Genomic DNA, 27,670 nt, shown 5'->3' with positions numbered 1-27,670 from the left:
GCTAGTGCTACATCTATCTCTCAGAGTGAAGGACCTATGAGAATCATATTCAATAACATAAATTGCATTACAGTGTAAACAAAATTTAACCCAGGTGAAATGAATAAAGCAGAAAATGACTGTATTAAATGAAGATGACAGGGCGGAAATGTTTTCTATAAAGATATAGTTCTGTAATATATTCATAGCCAGCGGCATTAGGACAGTTCCACACCAGTAGACAATTTCTCATTTTTAAACCTCTTTACTAAAACAAATAATTACATCTACTCATTGATTTTAGAGAAGAGACTCTCCTTTTAAATATTAATAAACTGGGTTTTATACCGAATCCTAAATTACAGTAAGAGGTCCAATATATGGGTTGTTCGGGTTTTTTAAAATGAAAAATATTTTCACAGTAATGAAATCACTTGATAATTACACATATGTTTACAGTCTGAAGCCAAATTTGCGGTACATAATTTTAGAAATGCTTACATCTAAATGCTGTAATACTCGCAGTATCACTGCTCAGAGCAAATGAACAATGAAATCAAAAGCTTGATCTATGTTACATTATCTACCCACATGACCACATAATCCATGTAACCAAAGAGGCAAAAGTAAAAAAAAAAAAAAAAAAACAAAACCAAAAAAACCCCCCATCTTAATTCTTTTCACCACTCGGTTACTGTTCTTCAACCATTTCAGACAGCCTCCTCAGCTCCAGAGAAAAGGAATTCACAGTCCTTTCTAACGTAAGCCCACCCAACACACATATTTAGTCATTCATACAGTCATCTAAAGGGATTTTATGTTCTTATTAACGATGTCGGAGTAAAATAATAAATCACAGAGAAGGTTAAATAGATAACTAGAAACTGTTTTGCACTATATCAGCACATTGTTTTCTTGTGGAGCTGACTTCACAGCTTTGGAGGTGCTATTAGATAAACAACATTTTGGCAAAACTGCCACAGGTCTTGGAACAGTCATGACACCAATGTTGCAACTAATGGCGATGCCTCTGACACCAACACACACAGAATGACCAGATGAAAAAATCCCCTAAGTTCTCTTTATCCTCAATTCTTTTTATGTGACGGTGCAGCCCTTATGTCCTTTGTCAGCCATCCTCTCCCCTCTAAGCCATTCTAAACGTATATACATGCACAAATCTATACCACAGACAAAACCCACAACTATAAGAATGAAAATATGGTGTTTACTCCACTTCTTTACTACTATGTAAGAATCCTTCCCCATGACACCTAGCCAGACTCACCTGCCTAATTCTACAGATCTAGGATATGTTCTCTCAGCACAGGTATACCTTATTGGAAAACACAAGAAAAAAACATCAGAAGCGATTAACTGTAGTATTTTGTTTGTACTGATCTCCATAGAGCAAATGTATACAAAAATCACATATTATGGTTTAGAATCAGTAATGTGTAACTTAGACACATAAAACCTTGTTTTCTGAAAACAAGCAGTGACCTACACCCCACAGTACACATATAATCCTACGTTAGTCTGGAAAGCATATTTTAGCAGTATTTATATTTACACTGAATTTAGATTAGATTATCTCACTTTCAAATTAATTTCTGGAAGTAACAGAACGCTCACAACAACACTGGTTATTTTGGGGAGGGAAGTTGAAGAAAAATAAATGAGAATTCATGAATACTGTGATTATCTGCCAACATTAACAAGCAATTTTTGCTCTCCTTTCTCAGGAGTTCTTAGAAGCCACATCACTTCAGTCAAATACAAGCTGTATTTACACACATTACATATCCACAAAATACATAGGTTGCTAAAGGGGTTGCTTGTGATTTTCTTTCTGAAAGTAGGAAGAACCATGTACAGCCAAGTCAGCCCTTAATAACAGAATAATCAATTCGTCTTTCCAGTGTAAACTTGTCTTTTAAGGAGGCTTTACCTTGTCTTTTAAAAACCCAAAGAAAAAGAAAATATTCTCTCTGGCTGTCTTAAGACAGCTGTGTCCCTGAAGCTGACCTCACCAAATTCTCAGGATTTCTACTGATGGCAGGGAACCCAAGACTTGTGATGACTTTGTACCAGTCTTTGTTCACACCTCGCCTTGCAATGTGTGGGCCTGGTGCTTTAGGAGGACAGCTGCAGGGAATTTGATATAACAGCTAATTATTACGATCGATAAACAACTATGATATCCAACTTTTTTACATGACAAATTCATTATAAGTTTTTTCCAAAGAGGAGATAATCTCTATGTCCATAAATTGCCATGGTCCCTCATATTAGTGCTATTTTATACAGCACAACCAAAAAAATGCTGTTTTAAAATAACAACATGACAGTCGAGTTACACCCTTATGGCTGATCTGCTCAAAATTGGAATCTGCTGCTAAACTCTGCTCAAAATGTATAACTTGTCAATGTATTTTTTCTTGTTTATAGTCCATACATTGGATTCTAAACAGACTATATAGTCATATCTGATGCAATGCACTTTCTAAAATAAGTTCTGCGCCAACTCCTCTATCATCTTTCAGGAACGTCAAGGTTTTTTTTTTCCCCTCTTCTTCTATTCTCCTTCTAAGTTGTAGAAATAAACTAATAACACTCCAGACATATTTAAAGATGGTATGCTTTTTGACATAATCTAGAGAAAAGATGTCTGTGCTAAGTAAGCTTCTACCGCCTTACTTGTACACTTACTCACACAAGGTGCCAATACATATGATACACACAAGACAGAGACTGGAATTACACCTCCATTCTTAGGTTTTGCACCTGTGCTTACATTCCTCAATAAGCATAACTTATTTTCTGTATGCGCATCATCCAATACGTCAGAACACCAGTATTACAGGGCATTCATTCTCTCTTTAGACCTCCACCTTAAATGCTTTACAACATTGTACACTAATACGAGTTTTTTTTCTTGTAAACACTAAAATTCATCCAGACAAAATCTTCAGAGCCATGAAAAAAAGGTATTCAGTGCCTCCTAGTTCCAGATGGTGCTAATTCATTCACTAGAACAATTTGAACTTTGAGGATCAAACAATAGCTTCATCTTGAGTTCAGAAATTTAGAATCATCTACTGGCCTGGGAAGGAGCCAAGTATAACACTTAAGTGTTATACAAACCATTTAAAAAAAAAAAAAAAAAAAAAAAAAAAGACAAACCACAACCATACAATATACCCCAATGCTTATAAAGCTTGAGGTTTGTAATGTCAGATGACTCGGATATTCTGAATAAAATTCTACTTTAAAAATATTGTTATGAATGCATATTACCACTTTATATTCTTTCTATTAATTATGCTTTGTGGTTTCATTTATCCTTGGCTAGCATTTTCAGCCACCTGCTCGTACACAACTGAAATCAATACAACTACTCATAGTGTAAGACAACTCAGTGGTGTAAAAACTGGCAAAGCCTTTTATGACTGTCAGATAAATTAAGTTTTTATATAATCCCTTTTTTATATTATGGTTCAGATATGGTCAGCCCTTCAGCTTAGATATTGTGTTTGATTTATAGTCAAAAGCAATATATTCTAATAGGGACAAAAAAAAATAATTAAGGAGTTACTTCCTGGTTTGGTTGGACCCTTTTCTTCATGTCTCAAAAATACTATCTTTCCTCAGTGGAGAACTGAAATTTGTTGTTACTCACAAAGGCAGTTTATGAAATTAGTCATTTTCAGCTTTATTGACACAAAATTCTTCCCTTAATTCTTTCCTAATTTTATTTCTCAATTTGGCTTAGAAACACTGCCTGTGCCCTTTAAGTCTGGTGCTTAATATCCAGCAATGTAAAGCAGAGTGAAACATGAAATCTAGAAATGTGAGTATACTATATGTAAGTTTCTTCAGCCAGACTGAATTTCATATTCATCAAAAAATATCCCATTAAATGCAACAGAGTGAGGTGTCTTCCACTTTTCCACAAGAGTCGATACAGTAGCCATGTCAAAGGTTCCCATTTGACAAATGTCAATTCCCATTCCCAAATGTCAAACATTTCCCCATTTTGAATGTTCTTCCCCCTGGAAGCAATTTCCTACAAATGAGCTATTGCAATTTATTTTTACGGTGAATGAGTTCACTGTTCAAACCATTCAGCAAATTGACCAATAAGCAACCGCTTTCATTTTGCCAACTGTAGCAAGAAGATATAATAACAAATTTAATAAACCAGTTAATTTAACACCCAGTAAGGAAACTGCCACTAGTACTAGGACAACGTGCAACTTCAACAGAGATATGTGTTTTTATAGTGGCTGGACAAGCAAGTAGTGGACTACCTCCTTCTTGGGTAATTTTGTATTTAATTCTTTTTACATTTGTAAACTATATATATCATGGAGGGATCTGAAAAAATCCCCCACAGTCAAATCAGTCAGTCAGATATTAGATATCAGGAAATTCTGGTCATTATTGATCAGATTCTGTATCCTCAGTGACCTACCACCATCCACCTACACATGCAACTTACTTTCATCTACTTCAGTAATGAATACACCTAATGAAGCCTGCTGAGAAAAGATGGGGGGAGGAGAGATAGCAAAAAAAAAAAAAAAAAATCAAAGCTCTCTTCAAAAAGAAACATATGACTCAGTCATCTCAGAAGGGAGGCCTTAGGAATAGCTAGGCATTATCACGCTGTATCTGACTCCTTAGCCTATAAATGATTAATGGGACCACTGAGGGAGTTATTATTGCTATCAGCACACACATCTCGCAAACTGCATCAGCTGCAAACTCTATATAAGTTGGAGGAGAAACAAGATTTCAGATGAGAAAATGGGAAGAACATTTCTGAGGTATGAATTAAAGCTCTACTTTCTCTGTGCAGTTAATGGAAAAAAAATGAAAAATTCTATATTGGACATTCCAAGGGTGAGAAACAAAACAATTACAGGTGGAGGACAGAAAGACAGGCTTTAGCAAGCAAGGAAAGTCGCATCTCAAAAAGCAGTTCCATTTAACTGTAGGATTTACAGCATGCCTGGGTTGTAACTGACACAAAACAAAAATCCCCTGTGGTATGCAAAGGGTTTTTTCCCTGGTTTTAGTTCATTTTGGAAAGACTGAAAGGCTTTCCAGAGGTAGGGTTGTCACAATAGGTGGAAAGGAGAGCTGTGGTAGAAAGGGACAGAATGAATATTTGGCAGAAAAAAAAAAAGAAACTGTTCAGTCACAATACTAAACTTACTTTCTGCCAGGGATGGGACAACTCACTGGACATTCTTTACTCAGTCTATGGTGAAAAGAGAGAAAAAACCAAACCAAACCAAACCAGAGAAACCACTTGGTCTCTTTCTAGGAAACACAATCACAAAGAATTGCAAGAGAGAAATTTTTTCTTACATAAACCACTACTGATAGCTGAACATCTCTCCCATACCACCTGTGCTCCAAAGCATCAAATGGGAACCTAGTGTATTCATAAAACTTCTCTTCATGGGAATTCAGTCTTCATAGAATCATAGAATCACTTTGGTTGGAGAATCATAGAATCACTTTGAGATCATCGAGTCCAACCTTTAACCTAACCCTGACATCCCACCACTAAACCATGTCCCTAAGCACCTCAGCTATCCTTCTTTTAAATACCTCCAGGGATGAAGACGCCACCACCTCCCTGGGCAGCCCATTCCAGAGCCTGACAACCCTTCCGGTGAAGAAGTTTTTCCTAATGTCCAGCCTAAACCTGCCCTGGCGCAGCTTCAGACCATTCCCCCTTGTCCCATCATCTGTTACCAGGGAGAAGAGGCTGACCCCCACCTCACTACAGCCTCCTTTCAGGTAGTTGTAGAGGGCTATAAGGTCTCCCCTCAGCCTCCTCTGCCCCGGCCTAAACAACGCCAGTCCCCTCAGCCGCTCCTCGTATGGCTTGTGTTCCAGACCCCTCACCAGTTTTGTTGCTCTCCTCTGGACATGTTCCAGCAATGCAACATCTTTCTTGTAGTGAGGGGCCGAAAACTGAACACAGTATTCAAGGTGCGGCCTCACCAGCACAGAATACAGGGTCACATAAGCAAGTAAAATATATGCACTGGCCGTACCTTCTGACTGATCAACAGCAGACCAGTTTCAATATTTTGGTAATGCTCAAGATAATAGCTGACCTTCTCCTCATGCCTACAAAGCTATCTCATTCTGAGCATGAAAACTTTCTTTGGTTTTTTCAAGGTCAGTGGCTCAACTGCAAAAGGAAGGACAGACCCATCCTGGCTCCTTGTTAAAATACTGTCCTGGAAACGAGTGCAATCTATTTAATCTCTCTGAAAATGAGGAGTACGTACAGCCCAAGCTGGCAATAAACCAGTAGCTACTATAAAGAAGCTGGGTGACTGCAGCACACGCGAGGGTGATGCATGGGATCCTAAGCAGAGTTTAAGTGTCCCTCCACTTTTCGCAGCTCAGAACAAGATGATGGCAGTAGGTATGCAAGAACCTCTAACTGGCCCCGGTGAACAATGCTATGTGGGTTGGAGATATCACTACTTCCAAGACAGGGCAATGAGGAGGACACAGTGGATGAGCTGAGCTCACCCTTGCACACCCACACGCTTGTACTCTGCTAAGTCATTCACATTTAAAACCACGTAACTGCCATCAAAATCTGTAAGGTTATGTAAACCTATCACAGAAATGTAGCCATCTATGAAGTTAAGGCATGGGTGCCACTCCACGCTGGCCAGACAGCTATTTCAAATGAGTAATTTCTCTGACTGACATTGCTAAAGAAGGCAGAATGTAATTACCTGAGCTGAAATAGGATACAGGTTCAACTGGATCTTTAATGACCAGAAGAGTTTAGGGCTTTCATTTCATGTCTCATTCAAAAGATAAATGAATACCATTCCAAAGATTAGATTGCCAGCATACAGAGAATGTCTCTTCAGGAAAAAAAAAAAAAAAAAAAAAAAAAAGAAGAAAAGGGATTTCACTCTTTCACATAGAAACTCCACCATTTATGTTTGTCTCTGCAACGAACGATCCACTTAGTAGACATTACATGTTGAAAGAAATAATGCAGATGTTACACAGCTTAAGTTGTAGAAAACTCCAGCTATTGAACTGCCTGAGTTGCTAAATCAGGGTTCTCCTTTTAAAAGCAAAAAAGTGTTTGCTGTATTTAGGAAGAACTCTGTTCCTGCAAATGTGAAGGACTGAACAGATTTTTATCATAACATTATAAAAAGTTTGAAAATAACTTTGACATGTAGTTCCTTGAGGTTGACTATGACTAATTTTAGAGCTACTTCAATCATAAGGGAACTTGCAAAGAAAACATTCAACCAGAAAAATCCAAGTTACTTTTATGCTTCATATGTACCTTACATTAAGCACAGTATTATTTTAACATCTTGCATATTCTTTCTCTGCAAGTACAGGCATGAACAAAAGCCCAACAAAAGCAATAGGAATCCACATGGTGAGTTAGTGAGCTCTGACTCTGGAATAGGCTTTAATGCCATGCTTTCTAGGAGATGGATTCATAGGCCTTTTTCACACTCAACAGGTATTACTCTATTGATTTTTTTGGGTATTTCAGTAGGCATGATATGCTGGATTATCCATAAAGAAGTCCACTGTGAAGTGGAGTCTTCGGGTACATCATGTACTTTCTGCAGCAGAACAGACACATCACTATCAAACAGACTACGGACAATAAAAATGTTTCACCTGATACAGAAAAAGCCTTGGACAGGGATAAGAAAGTCTGTAAGGTTCCATATCAGCAAAACTTCTTATTTCTTTTCTTCTCTGTACATACACAAGTACAATCCTAAAGAAGACAGACTTTTCTTCAGTCCACACACTGATTTTAATTCAGCAGATTTTGCAAAGAGCCACCTCCTAGGCTTTATCTTCACTGTGGTGTTGTATCACAACACCACGATTCTGCAATCCTCCTGGAGCAGGCTGTTGAAAACCATGGGTGTTACTCTTACAAAAACAGATACTCCAAAGGACTGAAATTCAACACAACTGTAGATGTTACAGAGGCTCAGTTAATAAACAAAGGGTGACACTCCCTTTGACAAGGCTTTAACTCACATTTTCACCCTGGCTCCTAAACCAAAATAATTGGGTTAGTTACGCTCATTGTACATAAACTGCAATCTACTTAAGTCACATAAGAGAGTAAGTGATTTATGCCACTTCATTTGCATTCCAAGGATTGTGTGAATGGGGACACAATCTCTTCCTCTGAATGTCAGCCCAATGAAAGCAAGTGGAGGTGGCTATTGCTTTTGTGGTGAGGAACTTCTATCAACATGGGGCAAAAGATCTTGCTGGTTACACCTACTTTTGTTTTGTGTTGCATCGCTTCCATCAGCTTAAAGTGTTCTTCTCATACCATCATTTTTCAGGGGAAAAATTAAATTAAAAAAAGAAAAAATGAAGGAAACCAGCTTTTTGTCATAATTAAATACACAATACCTCTAAAACATCAACATGCTGTTTTGCTGCATTCCTTTCACTTGTCAGATTATTTCTCAAAGAAACTGTTTTCTGATGCTGGTACTGATGACTGAGGCACATTTTCTCTCACTACACCTTAATTAACTTCAATGACATCACTCATGAAATATGTTAGCCTTCACTGTATTAAACTTCAGCAGAAATGTGGCTGTTTATAGGGAAAGTCTCAGGGTTGTGCAAATTTCCTACAGAGACTGAATTCGTTACCCAGTTTGAATGTGATCTTACTCCTAGATTAGTCAGTTAGATTTGTAGATCAAGGAGTTAAAGCTGCCATATTGATCACTGGTAACTGCAACTAACACCCCGTGTCCACAGAAAAACCCTACTCTAAATGCTCTTTTATTCCACTAGAACCATTTATTTTTCATTTCACCTAATTCAATTGCACCAGATCCTAAGGCTTCCAACTCAGGTCAAATTCCCACTGAAGCCAAGAGGATTTCTGTCTTAAAAAAAAAAAAAAAATCTAAGTACCTCTCTGCGCCTGCTCCGCACATCAAGTTATATTTCTAGGTTATCAGCAAATTTAAATAGTCATGGTTCATTCTCCAGTCCAGAGCAGGCTATTAATAAGAAAAAGTAAGGTGGCAAAGAGCTTATGAAACTCAATAATGTCCCCTAAATATTGTCTTTAGTTGGACAGGCTGAGGTGGTTTTTATTTAATATTTAGTTCGTCCACTACCTATTCCGGTATTTCTCCTTAGAATTATTCTGGTTTTCACAGATGTAGGCATCTGCCTGGAAGAATCAAAAAAGGGGGTCAGAATGTCCTGACAAACTAGGTTATAAAATTAGGATTGCTGCACTGCACTCAAAGCAAACTTGTTGGGTTTTTTTAATTAACCATAGTAAAATGAGACATGGTTTGCAGTTAATTCATCATGAAGAAGGTATTTTAAAGCTACTGTCTCTTCTGTACAGCTCATATCACAGGAAATGCTTCATGTATGGAAACTTCTTTGTTGCAAAATGGAGATTTCATTAATATATGAATATATCTATTTGCTCAATAATGTGAGCAAATACTTGTATTCAAGTTCTTTGTAGTTCTCTATTTCTTTAATATATTCAATAGCGATTCTGCCACTTGAAACAAACTTAAATCCCATTGCCTGATGGCAATTCCTTGGATTCCTAAGAAACCAAGAGGCAACTGAAGCAGATATCACTGCACGGACGGTGTGGGAGATGTTCCTGGTGATTAACTGGATGAACACTAAGTCAGGGACCAAGCACTCCAAGAAAAGGCCAGAGCAACGTGGCCTCCATCAGGGAACAAATTCCAACACCTCAGTTTGAGCAAGGCTTTTGCACAAAATTCGGCTATGTAGGCTGAGGGCTGTAAGAAGTTCAGAGGGAATACGGGGCTTTTATATTTAGAGCTTAGGAGCTTGCTACCGATTAGTTTACCTTCCTCTTTCTAAGCATGATGTTCCTCCTGTGGTACATAATTAGAACTTACGGATGAACAAAGATCTAACACCCTATGTTTAGCAGCAGCCAAAACAAAGGAAGAAAACAGGAACAAACAAACCTCCCTTTCCCCCAGTGATTTCCAGGTGCTAAGTAGAGGGCAAAGAGAAGCCCTAACACTTTTTTACCTGTTTAGCTCAAATAGCCTACATTCCAAGCCTTACAGCATGCTCTCTTCCCATCTAGGAAAGACAGGCACCTCCTTTTTGCCCACGAGTACTATCTTCACCCCCTGCACTGCACTCTGCATCTTCCAGGCATGTGATGGAAACAAACTATATGAGCATCCCTTTATTTGCACAGTTACACTCAACCTGAGGAAATGCACCATATTCTTTTGACACAAATCTCTTAACCACCGCAAGACAAGTTCTCCTTCACAAAGGTATGCTGCTGTGTGACAGTGCCCAACCAGCATAAGGCGCAACTCCAGGAGTGTTGTCTTTGGTGAGAGGCTCCCTAAGAAGCAGGGCATGCAACCAGCCAAACCCCAGGGAAACACAAAGACTTATCGCTTCACTTCCCCCCTGGCTTTGCTCTGAAGCTACTCCAAGCCAGACAATGGCTGATGGCTCCACTGGTTGCCACATGCAGCTAGTGGCCATGGGAATGGGGACGTGTGGGGACTCACAGAACACACTCGGGGCTTGTCTTGCAGAGTTGCTCCAAGCAGTGTAGCTCATGTAAGCATTCCTCTGAACGGTGCTCTTATACTCCTGAATTTTCATAAACGTCACAGAGCTTATGCAGCCTTGCTCTGTGAAAGGCCTTTTGAAAGTTCAACCCAGCTGTGCAGAGGATGTTTCTCATGTAAAACTTGATTGAATCAATCACTAAATTCCGATGCTCTAATGAGCCATGTTGCTGTCAAATGATTCTATGAAAGCTATGTTTATTAGTCTTCACCACATCAAAAAGTCAATTTTTAATATAAATTCAAGCACTTCACCCCATACTGCTACAAGGACCACTCATCTCTAATTTCAAGACAATTGCTAACAGCTTTTTAAGAGATTGAACACAAGTTACTATCCAACACTTTGGCAGGGTATCTGAATCTAAAGGAGACGGCATAATTTTGTTTGGAGTTTCTCCTTCTGTTAATTGATGCTTTGTCACGGGAGGTCTAGGCGAGTCATCAATCTCCTCTTAAATTTTCCCACTCTTTTCCTTCCCTTCCAAAGCACTTACTGTCATTTTCTTTTTAGAATGCTCATTGTCTGCTTTTCAGCAAGACAGACACAGTGAAGGAGACAAATCTATTGCTCCATTACAAAAGGAAGATGCAAAGCCACTGACTTCATAAAGTCACATCCATTCTTTTCCTTTAAATATCCTATGTATTTTCATTTCACTGCTAAGGTACTAAGGAATAATAAAACAAAGCAGCTATTTCTGTAAGCTCTATAAGGAGTTCTATAGTGGGTCTTCACAAGATATTAAACCAAGAACATCCAGAACAGGAACTGGGACAAAAGAAAAAAGGCATGCCAAGACACTATCTAAAGGTATTTTTCTTAATGTTTAAGGCAAGAGAATAAAGATTTTAGAATCTGGGTTTGGATCTTGGGTGCACGATAAAGTTTGATCAACAGAACTTACCTCCTGATTACATTGTTTTGTATGAATCTAAATGCAAATTAAATGCCAACTAGCTAAATCTTGTCTTTCTCCTGTATTGATAAAACTGCATCCTTCAGTAATACCTGACATGTCCAGCTGGCATATAGACATTGGTCAGGGTAAATTAAAGTGGAATTTGAGTGGAGAAATTCAAATTGAAGGAATCTAGAATAGCAAGCGTAATTCCAACCAGGATAAGCAGGATCGTGATTTTCCTGTTTTTTTAAAACTAAACTTTTACAGTATATGAGACAGTCTAAGCACTAGAAAAGCAAGTCCAGTCTTCTCATGTTATGGTCAGCTGGGGGGATGAATGATGCTCTTGGTCTGGGAGATTTCACTTTCCTTTGGCTGGGCAGTGTGAGACAGTACAACTTTCTTCTTCCACTGAGAGTTAATTTGTTGATTTGCAGACAGATGTCCCCTTGATCCTCAGAGACTGTCTTAATCAGATTTTTCTAGTAAATATTCTTTGATCTATTCCCTGATATCTTTACAAATGACAGCTTTGTTTCTTCTATCACATTAAGATATCACCCCTTGCCATTTTGCAATGAGCACCACTGGGGCAAATGCTGTAAACAGCTTGGCAGCAAATGGAGCAAGGTAACCTCAGCCACCTGGAGCACCTGCCTTCTCTGGATCCATTGCACCCTCAGGAGCATATCAACAACCACCACCATTTTCTGTAATAAGCTAAGCATCATTCACTTCACACGTCCTAGCTCATGCTACACTGGCTTTGCCTCACCTTGAAATGAGAGGCTTTAGAAAGAATCTCATGCAAAGCCTTGTGCCCACAGCTGCACAGCTGGCTTGTTTCCCAAAATAAACCTTGCTTTGTATTTTACAAAAGATCTTAGATAGAGACAGGTAGGGAGTTTTGACATTTAGCTTACCGTACTCACTGAAAAATCTCCTTCTCTGCTTTGCTTTTTGTTTGCTTAATTTTTTTAAACCAGGTTCTTCAACTGAAGTGTCTTTGATCACTATACACCTAAAGATCGACCCAACTCAGGAATCAAAGAAATAGCACATGGAAATACAGTTCTCACATTTTTGTCTATCTCCAGGGTCCATAGGAATACCAACTGTAGGGAGATTTACCCAGAGGACTGCAGAAGACAATATATTCCAGAAGAAGCATTTTAAGAGACAAGTACACAAAGAAGTATGCAACTTCTTAGACAACAGCTCCAGAGACTGCCAACTATTATGAAACAAATCAGCTAAAGGCCTCCTCAGTTTCATGACGTATACATGACACGTAGTATACTACAAGCAGTAGGCTTCAAGTATAGGCATAGCAATATTTCATTGCACACCTGTGAAATCTAGGACTGCACTGAAGAATACATATGTAACTAATGCAAGACCGCAAGCGTTGATTTTTCTTCCCCACTTGCAATAGAATTATTGGGATACAAAGAACATTTCTCAGCCATGGCACACGCTGAAAAATGACCTCTCACCCCAATATCAGACAATCTTTTGTACACACAGCCCAAAACTACACAAAAAACCCCCCCCAGTAATTATCACATCCTGATGCTTCACTGCCCTGTCTTACCCCTTGCTTCTGACTGTTTACAATTAGAAGTTAAGTGTCTGACAGCACTCTATCATTCTGCGAGAAAACTGTTCTCCGGCGCTTTACAAAGCCTATAAATACACATGTAGCTACCACAAAAATAATTAACCTCTCTGAGCTCCAGCCTGTGCAACGGCCTTCTAATCCGCCAGTATCATATTCGCCGTTCATTGGGTACCAGCTCAGACAGTGGCTTTCATGAGCCAGGGGAGCAAAGATGTGGCGCAAGAGTTTTGAATCCCTTTTGGAGGCGATGCCCCACCACTGCCAAAAGCCCTCCTGCAGCTTTTGGAAAAACACTGCCCCTTCCTTGACTTACCCCTACCCGGGAACCCACTGCTTTCAAACCCTTCTGCTGTTTTCTGCTCATTGCCCAAAGTTATAATCTGTACAAATGGATCCTGTAACTAACTCCCTTAGCTGAAATCTCTGCCGCTGCTGGTCACCATCCCAGAGCTGTGTACAAGTCAGAATGTATTTCTTCGGCTCACGCACGGGACTCTGCCACATGCAGGTAGGTGTTCAAGGAATGCCTGCAATTTCTAGGCACTCAATCATCTATTTACTCCCACTTTTGATATCACAGATTGTCCTGCTTATCTCATCCTCACCACTTCATCAATGGCAGTAGCGACTAACGTTCCACAAATACAGAATAATGGCAAACCCTGTCTACAAAACCAGCATTAAAACTCCACTGATGTGTGGCTTGTTCACAGAGAGCGAAAAGCAGCTCAAGGAATGATGGGAGGTTGTTTTTTTCTAAATGACGCAAAAATATGAGATGGAGAAAACATATCACTGGATGGAAAATTAGGGCATTTGAGTCCCTGCTGCCAACAACTCTTGCAGAGCACTGTGTTTGCATTCCTCTCTGCGCACCAAAATGTCTCTCGGAAGCCATTAACAGGGATCCTTGCCAAGGACACACCTGGGCTTAAGCCAGCACTGTTACATGCAGTTAAGGATGCACATCTCCAGCTCAGCCATCAGGCACGTACATGCTGGAACCACACAGCAATGTCAGCAAAAAAATCTAACATAGAAACTTTCTAGCACAGGTATCACAACTCCATTAAATATGATCACAAATGGTGATGATGATCACAGAGATCATTGATTTCAGCCCTGGCCAGTAAACAAACAAAAAACTGATTAGAAGATAGAATCAGAACCTAAATAGAAAATGGCAAAAATTCTGTAAGAAGTGTCAAGCACACACTTAAAGAAACGGCATTATAAGAATGAATGGAAGGAGGAATTACTTGACTATCTCTGGGTATCAATTTGCAGTTCACCTTCAAAAAGAAAAGGCAGTCCCACTGCTATGATGATTCCTCATTTCAGGCAAAGCAACTAGAAAGAGGTAATTCTTCTTAGCAGCATGTTGAATTATGTATTTGTACATAAGCTTTAAATGTATATTTTAATTTCACCTGAGTAAATTACCAACATAAATCCTACCCTTCTCAAATATCCCTGAATTTTTAATTAACCTAATATCATCATTTCCACCAGCCAGTCAGAAATGATGAGTAACATATGATTCATATTCAGAAGTAAATGCACCTGCTTTTCAACAACATTTCTAATTACTGGTTCATTTTACCCTTTACATGATGTTGAAGCCAATTTGGGTCATACTGGTTTTAGCCAGTGACGAGTCCTTTCAGCTCACAAATAATGTATAAGGAATTGCTGTGTTGTCGGTTTGAAGGACATTTTTAAATGCACCGTGGTGAATAGAATACATTACCAAAACACATCATTTTACTTCTGATATGCATCAGTTCACCATGGGCTTCCCTCAGATAAGATTTTACCAGGAACATTTAGATCTGATTTAAAGTGATGTCCCACCATTTCACCGCCTTCGGTCTATGTCATTACGATTGAGGGAGTGCTACCGTATATTTAATGTAACTAAGTGCTTAATTCTAACATTACAGATGACAGGGGGGAAAAAACCCCAAACTCAAACATGGTTTTTGAATACTTTAGATGTCCTCTAAAAACTCTGCAGCAAACTGCAGTGAGACTACGAGGGAAGTCTTTACCGAACTGCCTCCTCTTCCCGACAGCACCACATCTTTGGGGAGTAAGCAGGTAAACAATGGGAAGCCTGCTTCAAAGGTGGTTCATCACCTTTCTACTCTGAACATTTAGTTTTTCCAGGACTTGCACCTTCAGATGGCTGAAGCTGTTCTCATGTAGATCTGATATGCGCTTAGCTGCTGAAATATGCATACGACATAAGGTATATCTGCTCAAGTTTTCAAACCCTCTAACACAACTAAAACGTGTCAACTCATATACAAAGCTTTATTCATTCTCCAACCAGTCTGCACATCAGCTTTCTCAAAGTTATCATCATTAGCTTGACTTGTAGCATACTGGTAAATCCTATACATCTTCAAAGAAAAAATAAACTTCCTTCTGCTTCAAGTCATATAGATTTTATACACAGAAGCTAGCTCCTTCTGACATCTACCTCTAAATTTCTTGATATAATGAGAGTACCATGCCTGCCATGTTTCCTTTACTTGGTGTGCTAACTCATATTTTAGATCACAACAATACAAAAGACATGAAAAACATTGAAGTCAACAATGGTTATGTCGTCCATTTATCAATTTGAAACCATCACTTCAACAATTTAAAGCCTCTGTGTTCTAGTTATGAAAGTCCCTTTACAGCTGTAAGAAAAAAGATAGTTCTAAGATTCGTGGGCAAAAGAAACCCAAGCAGTTGAGCTGAAAGCTGGCCTAAAGCCACCACCTCCCAGCGTAGGCAGGGCACCTTTGGGCAATGCAGGTACCGGTTTTGCAGTGCCATATTTTCACAAACATAGAACCCATCTCTGGTATCCTGCATCCCTCTGAATGTACTGTTCCCTCTGAATAACAGATGTTCTATAGAAAGGAATGAGCAAACTATACATTGAGGAGGATAACTAGCAGGATTAGAGGCTGAGGAGCTATGGTAGGTGGGGCTTTAGGGTAGGTGCTTCTTCTATTACTCCCCCATGTGTACAGCCGGTACTTATTGCTGAACGTCAGGAGGCTTGGGAGCTTATTTCTGTTTAAAACAAATAACCCAAAGGCTACAGACAAAAACCCCCACAGTATTCAAATTAATTCAAGCTGATATAAAAATATTAACATCCTAGTTCATTCCCAAATAATTAGAAACAATGCTGACAACTAGAAACTATGGGATTTTAGTACGCAGTGATTTGAGTACATCCATAAAAAGCTTTAGCAGTTTTCAGAATCTACTCAAAGCGGATTTGTTGACAACTGGGTTTAAACTACTTTGTATTACAGTACAACAGCCATATATTAAGCAGACACTGCTACACACAAATTATTGAACAATCTCTGGGTAACAAGTGGTTCCAGTGATTCAGCTGAACAGTTATTTCTTGGTTTTCTTTTTTTTTTCTTCCTTAAAAAAACACCCATTAGTTATAATCTCATCCATACTAGCATCATGCAGCCAATGTTAACAATCCACTTTATTTCTACTAGTAAGGTAAGTGCAAAAGGCTTATTAACAAACACACAATGCATAAAAACTCTATCATTGTGTTATTTAAGTGAAATAAAACCTCAACAAATACAGACCAAAATAAAATCCCATATCTGCTCTATAAAGAATCTAATAAGAGTCCTCCATGGAATTCTGTCAGATCCCTTCCTTCTTATTTAAGGTAGACAAAGAACCAGGTCTTTGTGAAACAAACAGAAAGGTAGGCCTATGAGGCTATCAGAAGCAAATCTTGAAATGGAAAAAATCTGAGAAAAGGCAGAATCAAATCATCACTAGTGAGATATATTTTAATAGGCTGTCATTCTGCAAATATCAGTGGCCTCAGTGACTTAGAAACAAATCAAATCTTAAGAATTCAATAAGTTTAAGTGAACAGCAAGCATCTAAATTCTGGTCTACTTTGCACAGCAGATTCAGAAAAAACAGAAGGTGACCTTGAGTTTGCACCACAGAAGATAGGTGGAGTAAATATTTTTCATTTGCCATCCGCTTTAATTAACTAAAAGTATCTACTGGAAGCAAAAGCAGATATATCCCTGATTGTTTAAAACCTTCCATATTTAATTTAAGACTAACTCTCAGTTCGGAAAAAAGCAGCTGTAAAAGAGCCATATCCTCAATGAAGAGAAAATATCAAGCAGAATGAATGAATGGAAAGTAATTATTTCTTAATTCAGCACATCATGTTTCTGATTACCAAAGAAGGTGTGTTTCAGTAAAGCTTTACCTTTCTCACAGTGACTTCCTGTGAATCCAGAAGGGCAGACGCATTTGTTAGGGGCTACGCAAGTTCCACCATATCTGCACCCCTCTTCACAGAATGCTGAAAAATAAAAGGAATACGTAGGTACTACTTAATTTTTTAAAAAATTTATTATACATTTTCAAGATACTAGGAAAAACATCTGAATTCTAAGCAATTAACAGAATTCAACATATTAAAATTCAGTCCACCTGCAAACACAAAGAGAAGTAATGCACTTAAATGACACGAGGAAAAAAACTGATTACACCGTAGGCAAACCACCTCACCAATAAAAGATTAATAACCATCTGGAAGAAGAAGAGAGGGAAAAATACAATGTACAATTTTGATGGGGCTGATCATCTTTCAATTATACCCAATATAAGTATTACAATTACAATGCTCTGGTGATCCACAGAAAACAGGCTGGTCAGGTTGGTATTAAACTACTTTGGTTCTTGCTTCTATCAAATACACTTTACTGAAATGTCTGTAACCACATAATGTTTTCCTATTTTTTAAGTGTAAAGTACATTTTGTGGAATCAAGAAATGAAATAGAGTGAGGCTCATGACTGAAAACAGAGAAGGGGTCAACCACAAAGATAATGCCTCTTGCTGAGGTGTAATTCTTGACAGAGCAATACACAAGTACTTTAGAAGTGCATTTGTCCAATAACTAGGGTTTGAAACAAATGATGGCTCTCGCGTCTTTTCTTGAGAGCACTGTGCAATGGTCCCCTCACGTACAGCAGGCTTAGCAGGATGCCCACTAACTGCACAAGAAGCACGCTTGGAGTTTAACATCATTCTTTTTCTTTCTGTTTGTTGTGTGTGTAAAGGAGGGGAACCGAGGTAAGGTGGGGAAAGGAAACAGCAAGCATCAGGACACACTCTATTTTTTACTGTTAACTCAAGTAAGACCTTTGCTAAGACTAAGAGCAGGCCCTACCCACACCACACTCCCCACAATACGCTCCCCACTCTCTCCTAGATATTTATTGAACTTCACAAGTTACTCAGTGGGTTTGACTGCACTTATGTGGGAAGTTACAATTAATATTTAAACAGCAGCTCTCTGCATCTAAGCTAATAACAGAATTGCAAAGTGTTTCCTGCAAGCTAAAATCACAGATGGAGTGTTGGCAAAGAGATGTTACAAATGCTATGAAAAGGCTTAAAGTGCTAGATAACAGAAGAAATGTTTAAGATTTATTTTCCAATGCACTAAAAAGAAAAATAAAGTGAATAAAGCACTAAGCATTAAAAAGAATCTTCTGCAATTGTTAACCACTTAGAGGCAAAAAAGCAGATCATTGTATCGCTTGACTGAATTGATAGATGGATCTGCCTTACTCTACATATATAATTTGTAGCACACCATACTGTTTTATGGAGGACAACATGGGGAGAAAAATGCTAAAGCCATTTAGAGAAGATGGTGGTAGAGCACCATAAGCGCTCCTGCGACTGATGCAAGGCAGCGGTGTGGAGAAAGCACGGTTCTTGCCCAGTAACGCTCCCTGCTCATCAATGCACACACTCCATATGGGAATCTGCTGAAATGTATCTATTTTGAAACCAGTCATTTTCTACTGTATGGGGAAAAAAAGGAGAAATATGGTTTAGGAGTAGAATTTTGTGATTTTTTTGCATATAAATATTTGTAGAAAAGTATAACTGTGCAGAAAGCTGAAAGTACTAGTATGAAATACAGCTGGCAAACATACGAAAAACACGACGAGAGTCAAGATTCCCTCCGTAGCTCTTGAAAGAATGTTTGCTCATTTCTAGTCTCAATGTTCTCAGAGAAGCTGCAAGTTAAATTCTTCATGTACATTTTTTCTGGTTTGAAATTGAGACTAAGCAGATGCTTCTGTGAAGCAGTAAGACATTTCTGCATGACATCAAAAGATCTAGTATTTGGGGCAGAGCAGATATAAAGAAATATAAAGAAGGAAAATATTGGCAAAAAAGCAAATAGTTCATGCACCATATATGCCACATTGCACTGGGAAAGAACTACACAGGGCTCTTAAAAGAAGTCATAAAGGGCATCAAAAAAAGAAAATGCTTATTGTCTATAACAATCATGCGTGTCCACTGCAAGTTGTTAGAGCTGATAAGGACAGGTAGGTAAGAGGGCTTCCGTTAGAGCTCTCACACGCTTTCTTTGCCACAATAACCGATACTACCAGCTGACTAATGTGAAATGTGTGCTTCTTACAATAAAACCTGTTCCTAGGTCTGCTCAGTAAGGCGATGTTTTCTTCTGTTCTCTTTTAAGATTACTAACAGAGAAAGACTCATGAGGAAGGGCTGGTCATGTAAAAGATTTTCCCATTAGTGCAAAAAACTGTGTTATGTCAGTGCAGCAGCCAGGTCTTGACATCTACAGGCACAGAGCCAAGCATGCTATGCACACCTGGGAGAGAAAGACTGGGAGGCCTGCCATGGGTCAAAACTCTCTCACTATCTTATTATTTCTTCCTACATATCCCTATCAAAACACACCTCTTTGTATGCATATCCAAATGTCCCAGCAGTTACTTTTCAAGCATTTTGAAACTTCCCTATCTTTCAGATGTTACATCTTAGCAACTTAAAAAACCCAGTAGCTGTACAGGGACACCCTGAGGGATTGCTGTTACCTCTGGTAGCTCCTGTAAGAAGGGACTCCGTACTACCCAGCACACAAGGAGTCACCTGGGCGCTAACTTGTTATATTGAGGTTGGAGGAAGGATGGAGTTGTGGAATCAGCTGGGCAATGGCTCCAGAAGGAAAGAATTCAACTCTCCTTTTAAATTTTTGCAGAAGCTGAGAAGTCCTCTGCAATACGGCCTAACCGTGCTTGTCTATTGCTCAGGCTTGGGTGGATTTGGGGGAGGTGGTTCATTCTTACATTTTTGTGCAAGAAAAGAAAACCGTAAGGAAGAGTCCCAGAATTAGCCTGCTGTTCCAGAGATGGTTCTTCTACAAGCCCTCTAATTCCTGCATTGTAGGCTTGCAGGAAGTGGGAACATCAAAAGCACAAATCTCAGAATGTAGTTACAAAATCAAAATGTTTGTCTAAAGGCAGCTTTCCTTAACTGCTAGAAAAAGAGCTCACGGTATTATACGCAGTACTGATAGCACTACTCTGAATTTTAAGAATGCTCAATACCTCTAATAATAGGAACTCAGTTTCAATTGCTAGCAATTTTACCAAACTTCACTTATTTGAACTATTCTCTCTAATAGTTCTGCCTCTGGCTGAAGCCTTTTAGAACATTTTATCAAAATTCATTCATTTCCAACAATGAGATTTTTCCTTTACACCCTTAGCAGAAGAGATTAATTAAGGAAAATCTTCACAATACTTCTGTACCTATGCCTTATGGACAAGAGGACCCAACAGGGAGCAGCTCAGTGACTGAATAGTAAATCAACTGGAGTGCCCATGTTCTCATGAAAGTACCTGCCTTGGTGCTTATGCTTTGTTATACTTCCTATGGGCTGTGGGATCTAGACTTCCACTGTGGCTTAGACCCTTCAAAATTAAAAATCTATTTGGGGGGGGGGGGGATGGGTACCTACGACAAGTACAACAGAACTAGCAGTTATAAACCTTGATTGCAGACTCCCTTCTACTGAAAGTAAGTTAACACAAAAAGATAAATTGTGGTTGAATCATTTTTTTCTAGTGTACTCCCATAAACAGACCCTGCCTCTGAAATTATCTGCAGGCTAGCAACCTTTTTAACAAGGAGAATGGTTACTGAATTTGCAATAAAGGTTTTATCAGGAAAATTAAGTGAAGATGCCATGAGGGTAAAGTCTGTGAGGATAAGCCTCCATCGTTAAGAGCCTTATTCAGTGTTCTGTGTGTAAAAGAAACAGAATCTATTGATTTCAGGGGACATCTGCCAAAGTGAACAGATCTCTGTAATGCTAACAGATTTAGATTTCCTCCTCTGAAATAAAAGCCTTTATCATATAAAGACCTTTCCTAAATAAACATAATTTCTCTGCAGAGGATGAGTTTTAACTTTGATGCATGTCCTCGTTGATGATGGATCTGTAAAGAACAGGAACAGCCAAAATTCTAAATCTGCTGGATATGCCACGCACGTGGTAATGCTGGAGGGACAGGGGAATCTCACTGCTGAGCTCCACAAAGAGCAGCATGGACGTACCCACAAACTTGGTACTGTGCTCCCGTATACGCACAAGCTGCATACCCACCACCTACATATTTATGGAGTACAGTTTCTTTTCCCCTGTCCAGTTAAAAAGATTTATCTCCTCTCCCAGAGAGGCTATTACGGACATCCCCAGTAAGGAAAAGAAGAAGTTAGCAGAGCTAGCGCCTCTTTGAGTGCAAGGTGTGGAATCTGTCTGACATTTCTGTAAATTCCTTTTGTTCTTCCCTAGATCTAGGCTGTAATGCATGAGAGCGCCAGTGTGAGGGAGGCATGCCAACAGCAGCTTCAAATATTTTGTACCATCTGTTACTGAAAATCGTAGTCTCTTTTTAGCCCCTCTGCTTACAAGTCAACTTCCCAAATAAGTCATATAAGCTATTATTTCTTGATATACACAAAAATTGTTTTTTCTATAAAGCTATAATAAAACATCACAGTATTAATATTAATTTTGCCTTCATACTTTATAAAATTTCATATACTGAGGTACATTTATTAAATGCACCTTTAAAAAGGCCAATTTCTTGATGTTGCCCTGGTACAGCATAATCCCCACTTTTACAGCTAAATAGATCACCCACGACGTTACTTTATCCTATCTGTCGATTACTTCTCAAAAAAGAAAACTCATTTAAAATAGAAGCACCTCATTTATTTAGAGTTCATCTTCTCCCATTTGAGAATGAGCAAATTCTCAGTTTCTGAGAATCTGAACACAGAAACAACTGAACAGAATTCTATCAAATGGATAACCCCTGCTTCCTCTTCATCTTAACACCACCAATTAGTAACAAACACCAATGTTTTGGGAACATCCTTACAATTTGTTTACTAAGCAGCTGACCTCTTCAGCTTGACAGCTCAAGGAGATGGAAGAGGTACAAAAGTGAGTGTCTTAGCAGTGGGTACTTTTGGCTTCTTCCAATGCTTTTTTCTCCCTCATGATTTTCCCTGTTTCTTCTTTAGTCAAGAAAAAAAAAAAGAGTTTTGAAAAAAATAGTTCCATTAGAGGCATAAGGAACACTGCTGCAGAAAAAGATAAAATAGACCATAGCTTACATAAAAAGAAAGAATATAGCAATACCAAAAATGCAAACTCCTGCCCCACATATCACAGGGAAGAGAAGCTCTTAATCAAAGAAAGCAAACACAGTTTTGTTCAACAGGGTATACTGTATGGATTTATAAGGGCCAAACCCACACCTACTCCTGTATTACATCAGGTTTACCACAGATAAAGTCAACCACTAGCTTGTTTCCATAAGCAAGGTGGTACTCAGCTTGTCAAGGCAACTGCAGTGCAGAGTAGTCATTAGCTTTGTTCGCAGCGGCAATTGCAATGCAGCTCAAGGTGAGACCACGTCCTTCAGAGAGCATATAAGACAGCAGCTTCTACTGTGTCATAACGACGTAGTAACCTGCAGCTTTTCTGCATTTTGGCCCAAAGTACCGGGTGCTCACATTCATCCCAAACTAGCTGGTAGCTGGCCTCACATGCACGCATCAGCTTCAGTGGGTGTTAAATACCTACAGCAAACAGCATAAATTATACTTCATGATCAAATACAGCAGTAGGTATACTGCCAATGCCACCCTATATTTAAACCTACAGCACTTTTCTAGAAGACTGGGATTCAAAGGGACTTCAACCTGACACTTTTACTTGCTCAAAGATTATGTACTGACATGGGGAGCTAGGGGGAAAAAAAAGAACGTGGGCAAATCCATCCTTTACAGGTGCTTTGCCCAGCACTGCATTCCCTACCCAAAATGCAAATGACAGCTCCTCCTGGTCACTGCCTCAGCAAGCACTGTCCTCTCTTGACATCATCTTTGTCCACCTCGTAAATCAGCAAGTGTCTGGGACTACTACACCAGGCGGCATAAGAGAGAAAGTCATACTAGCGTCTTTGGTATTTTGAAATGAGTTTGTACTGATTTATTTTCAACAGAGTGGTCAGTAAAATGACCATGAAGTCCATGGTATTCGACCAGGCTCAAAGACTATATGCATGTCAAGTGAAAGAAGGGACATTCAGGAAAGGCAAGGAAGGGGTCAGGCACAGACTGCCTGGGTAAACAAAAATGTGCAAGCTTTGGAAAAGAGGTGGCCTAGCGGAACTATACGAGCAATTAGGTAATCAATTGATGGAAAGACCACAATTTCATTAGCTGATTGAATTTACTTGGCCAAGTACGCACAAGGTCACTGTTGATAACAATCCTACTATGTAAGCCAAACACCAGAATAATCAGATGATACCAGTTGCTGAGGCGGGTTTAGAGGACAGCTGAGAAAGTAAGGAAAAAGCACACACACAAAATAAGGGAGCAGCAGAGGTTCTGCTCTTTTTCTCTGTGCTCAAGTGTGACACTATCATCTATAAAAGCACAAAACTCTTCTTGGTTCAGTGAACTACATCCACTGGATACAGGGTGCGACTTATTTAACACAAAGTCTGCCAAATGCCAGTGGAGTCCTTTTACAGCTGGCTGGAGCCAGAGGAGGACAGATCTGGCAGGAATGAACTTTGGGCAAAAGAACTGTCCTGGAAAATTTTCATTCCACGTGTTGGAGGAGGAAGGGGAGTGCGGGTCAGTCTGGCCATCAGGAAGTGAACACATCCAAGACTGGAAGACAAATCCTTAGCTGGGCAGTTCATCACCTTCGTGAGTGGCTTCCAACCAAATTTACGCATGAGATTTTATGTGTGGCTAGTATGAGGGCTAGTTCAGTTCGGGAAGAGCCTAGAAGTCTCAGGTCTTCTAACAGCCGATTGTAAAGTTATTAGTCCTGACTTCTATTTCTAGAGATTTTGCATATAAGAAGTACTTTACAAACATAGTTGGCATAATGGCTGCCTAGTGCAGTCAAAATTCCAGATCCTGGTAGTACAAAACTACTACTTAGAGCTAAGTCTGAACAAGCATTAATGAACTTGGAATTAAGGTTTGGAGACAGTTTTTTTCAAAACGCCAAGAAAAGCATGAAGAAATTCTTTCAAATTTGGAAGACAACACACAGCGAGAGCAAAGAAGGAAAAAAGGCAAAACAGAAATGTACCTGGAAGGTTTATAAAGAATAATGAATACGTCAGGAAAAAATGTTGTCAAAGATATTGAATACAGGCATACATACAGTGGGTGTGTTTATATGTATTTGCATACTCTATAGTATTTGTCAAAGTGGTGAACTAATACTGTAGAGTTTGTCACTAGGCCATTTTAGCTGACGTAGCAGTGAATCTTTTCAAGCACCCAGTGCTCTGTCACACAGCTGTTGCAAAATTAAGATTAAGGTGAACTTGGAAGGCCGAGCATATGTCTCAGAAGGCACCGAACTCTTAGCAGGGGGCCCTTTCTCTTTGCTGTTATATGATGTTGAATTCTCTTGGTGCTCAGCGTTTTGCTTGACTGATGTGCAGTCAAGTTGTGGCCATTTGTACACAAGAAGCAGGCCATTCATCTGGGTGCTTTCAGGGTGGGCTCAAGTGCCATTTGCCTGGAGATGCTGGATTTTTTGAAAAATGAAACATCATTTCCTGAAAATTAGTACAATGAATCACAGTGCTAAACACTAATAATTTCCTTTGTATTACCCCAATAATGGAACTTAATTTTGAACGTGTAAGTTACCCACCTTGATTAATACATTTTCACCTAAAATCTTTTCTAATGAACAAACAAGCTATATTTTATTAAGTGAATTCAAAAAGCATACTGAACGGACAGAATCTGTCCATTCTCCTTTACTGGCAAAAAGACATATATGAAACACTTACTGATGTCAAGCTTATTTTATGGCTTGGAGGACAGATATATGACAATTTTCTAAAATGTATATGAAAAAGATCAATAGAAACAGTAAGAGACAGAAGTAATAAAATAAAATTTGTCCTGTGATATATTACACTTTTGAAAGCATCTCTCGCATCCCCAGATGATTCCGTGCTAAATAAATATTCTTGTTGCCATTTTACTGCCCTGCTTCCTCAAGGCCAGACTCTTCAATATTTTTAGCGCACCATTTTAAGTCAACAGCAGCTGTCTGTCTAATAACCCAATACTAAGCATGACAAAATAGGGCAGAATACTTCTTCCACGAACCAAGTGAACATCATCTTTCAAAATTCAAGTCAACAGTTAAAACTGTAAAACCAAACTGAAACGTACTTTGAGAAACGACATGGCGTATCATATTATTGAAGTTTTTCTTTGCACTGCATCAACGTGCTTATTATACTCCCACTTTCTTTTTTTTTTAATTAAAAAAATGGGTATAGAATAATTTCTATTTACAAACATAACACAAATTATAATTGTATCTATTTTAATTTAAAGTTCAGTGGAGGTACTAAAACAAATCAGACAGAAGAACACTACTAAAAACTGCAATTGTTACAAAACCAAAAAGAGAGGATGTGAAACTTCTGACCTGCTTCCACTTTGGCTGAGATACTGTGGCTCACGGTTTCTTTAGAAATCAGTTATGCCTAATCAATCTTAATTTAAGGATAAAGCAGCATGTTCCAGAAGCACAATAGAAGCATTTTCCCTTGCCTGATCTATTATCACAACTTTAGAAAGACCTTGATTCAAATCCCATTGAACTCATTGAAAAAAAAAAAAAACAAAAACCAACCTGAATTCAAGAAACGGTGGATGTGATCTTAGGTCTTCTGGGAATATTCAGACAGCATAAAAATAGTTTGCTAGCTGCACGTGTTTTACAGTTCTCTGACCTTAGCCTTCTGGTCCATACAAATGCACTCCAGACACGGTCAGCACAAGACTAGTTGTATTCTATCCTAATGTAACAGGTGACGCCATCTTTAAATTCACTCTTCTTGCTTTACCTGGTAGCACTGACAGGCGCCTTCACCAACAAAACACAAGCCTATTTACCTGTAAGAAACATTCTGTCTCAGTGTGAAAGATTTACTCTATACTGCTTCATGAAAAGCCACCTAGCATCCTCAAATAATCATATGTTATTAAAAACACTGGAATGTTGAATAAACTGTAACAATAATATGTCTACCATGTCCATAAACCACCATTTTATGGTAATTCTCTGTATGAGGAATGCTACCCTTTCAAATTGTAAAGGAACTTTAGAAAGGATTTTCAGTTGTGGCTGGAAGCGAGCATGTTGCTTGGGTGCAATCGTAGCCTCTGGAGTTTTACATTCAGTAGTGTTATTCTGAAGATTGCTATTATCTTATTGCACGCATAACCATTGGAACTGAAAAGCAATACTTGTTTTGGTAGCTGCACAAAATATGCAATAGTAAATCAAGGGATTATTGATAGCATTTAGCTGTCTGAAAGTGACATTACTGGGAGGGAGAAGAAAATACAAAATAAAACGGCAGTGGGTTTTTCTGGTCTGGATCAAGGATTTGTAAAGACAAATAATTTACAAAAACACTGAGAGACCTTAAGCAGTGTATCTTTAAACAAGCGCACTAAAATTTAGGTGTTTGCTCTCATTGTCTTTAATATTACACTTCTGGCATGCTGCAAGTAACAGCTACAGTAGTTAGCTCTCAAAACATTTTCTAATGGGCTTTTGCATCGTCTTTTAAATCTCGCTCATTCTGCCAAGACACTCTGCCCAAAATACAACGCCTTTTTCAGCGCACAATCACATTCTATTGACCGACACCAGAAGGATGGGAATTGTCAGTTCCAGAGATCAGAGTCCTCCAACTACACAAGAGGAAGGACTTCAGTAGGTGAAGCTTTCAGAGCTCATCCACAACACCCATCCGGCCTTTACTTTTTATCAAGGAAGATGCCACGTTAGATATAGACGTTTCCCCATAAAGGAACAGAATTAAGAGTTAATCTCAATTTTCAGAATCTAGGGAATCTAGCTTACCTTGCAGTCTCTAACAGATAAAGGTTTGAATTCACTAAAGACACTGCCAAGAAAGCAATCAAGAGATGAAAAGCCCTGCATCCCATCAGCAATGCCCCAGGGCATTCTGTCTCATTCAAATCAAATT

The 27,670-nt window shown here is 38.9% G+C and overlaps 1 protein-coding gene across 1 annotated transcript in view; it reads right to left on the bottom strand.

The window, feature by feature from the left end:
* The window catches only part of NELL1 (neural EGFL like 1), a 288,958-nt gene that overhangs the window by 48,260 nt on the left and 213,028 nt on the right, over positions 1-27,670 (bottom strand). The window contains exon 15 of the mRNA XM_035892643.1: positions 17,458-17,553. Within this exon, the coding sequence (XP_035748536.1) occupies positions 17,458-17,553 (96 nt within the window). The remainder of the gene's footprint in view (positions 1-17,457; positions 17,554-27,670) is intronic.

This window comes from Egretta garzetta, unplaced genomic scaffold (assembly GCF_000687185.1).
Source record: "Egretta garzetta isolate BGI_Z169 unplaced genomic scaffold, ASM68718v1 scaffold454, whole genome shotgun sequence".
Classification (NCBI taxonomy): Eukaryota; Metazoa; Chordata; class Aves; order Pelecaniformes; family Ardeidae; genus Egretta; species Egretta garzetta.
This window is presented reverse-complemented; position numbering and strand designations above follow the sequence as displayed.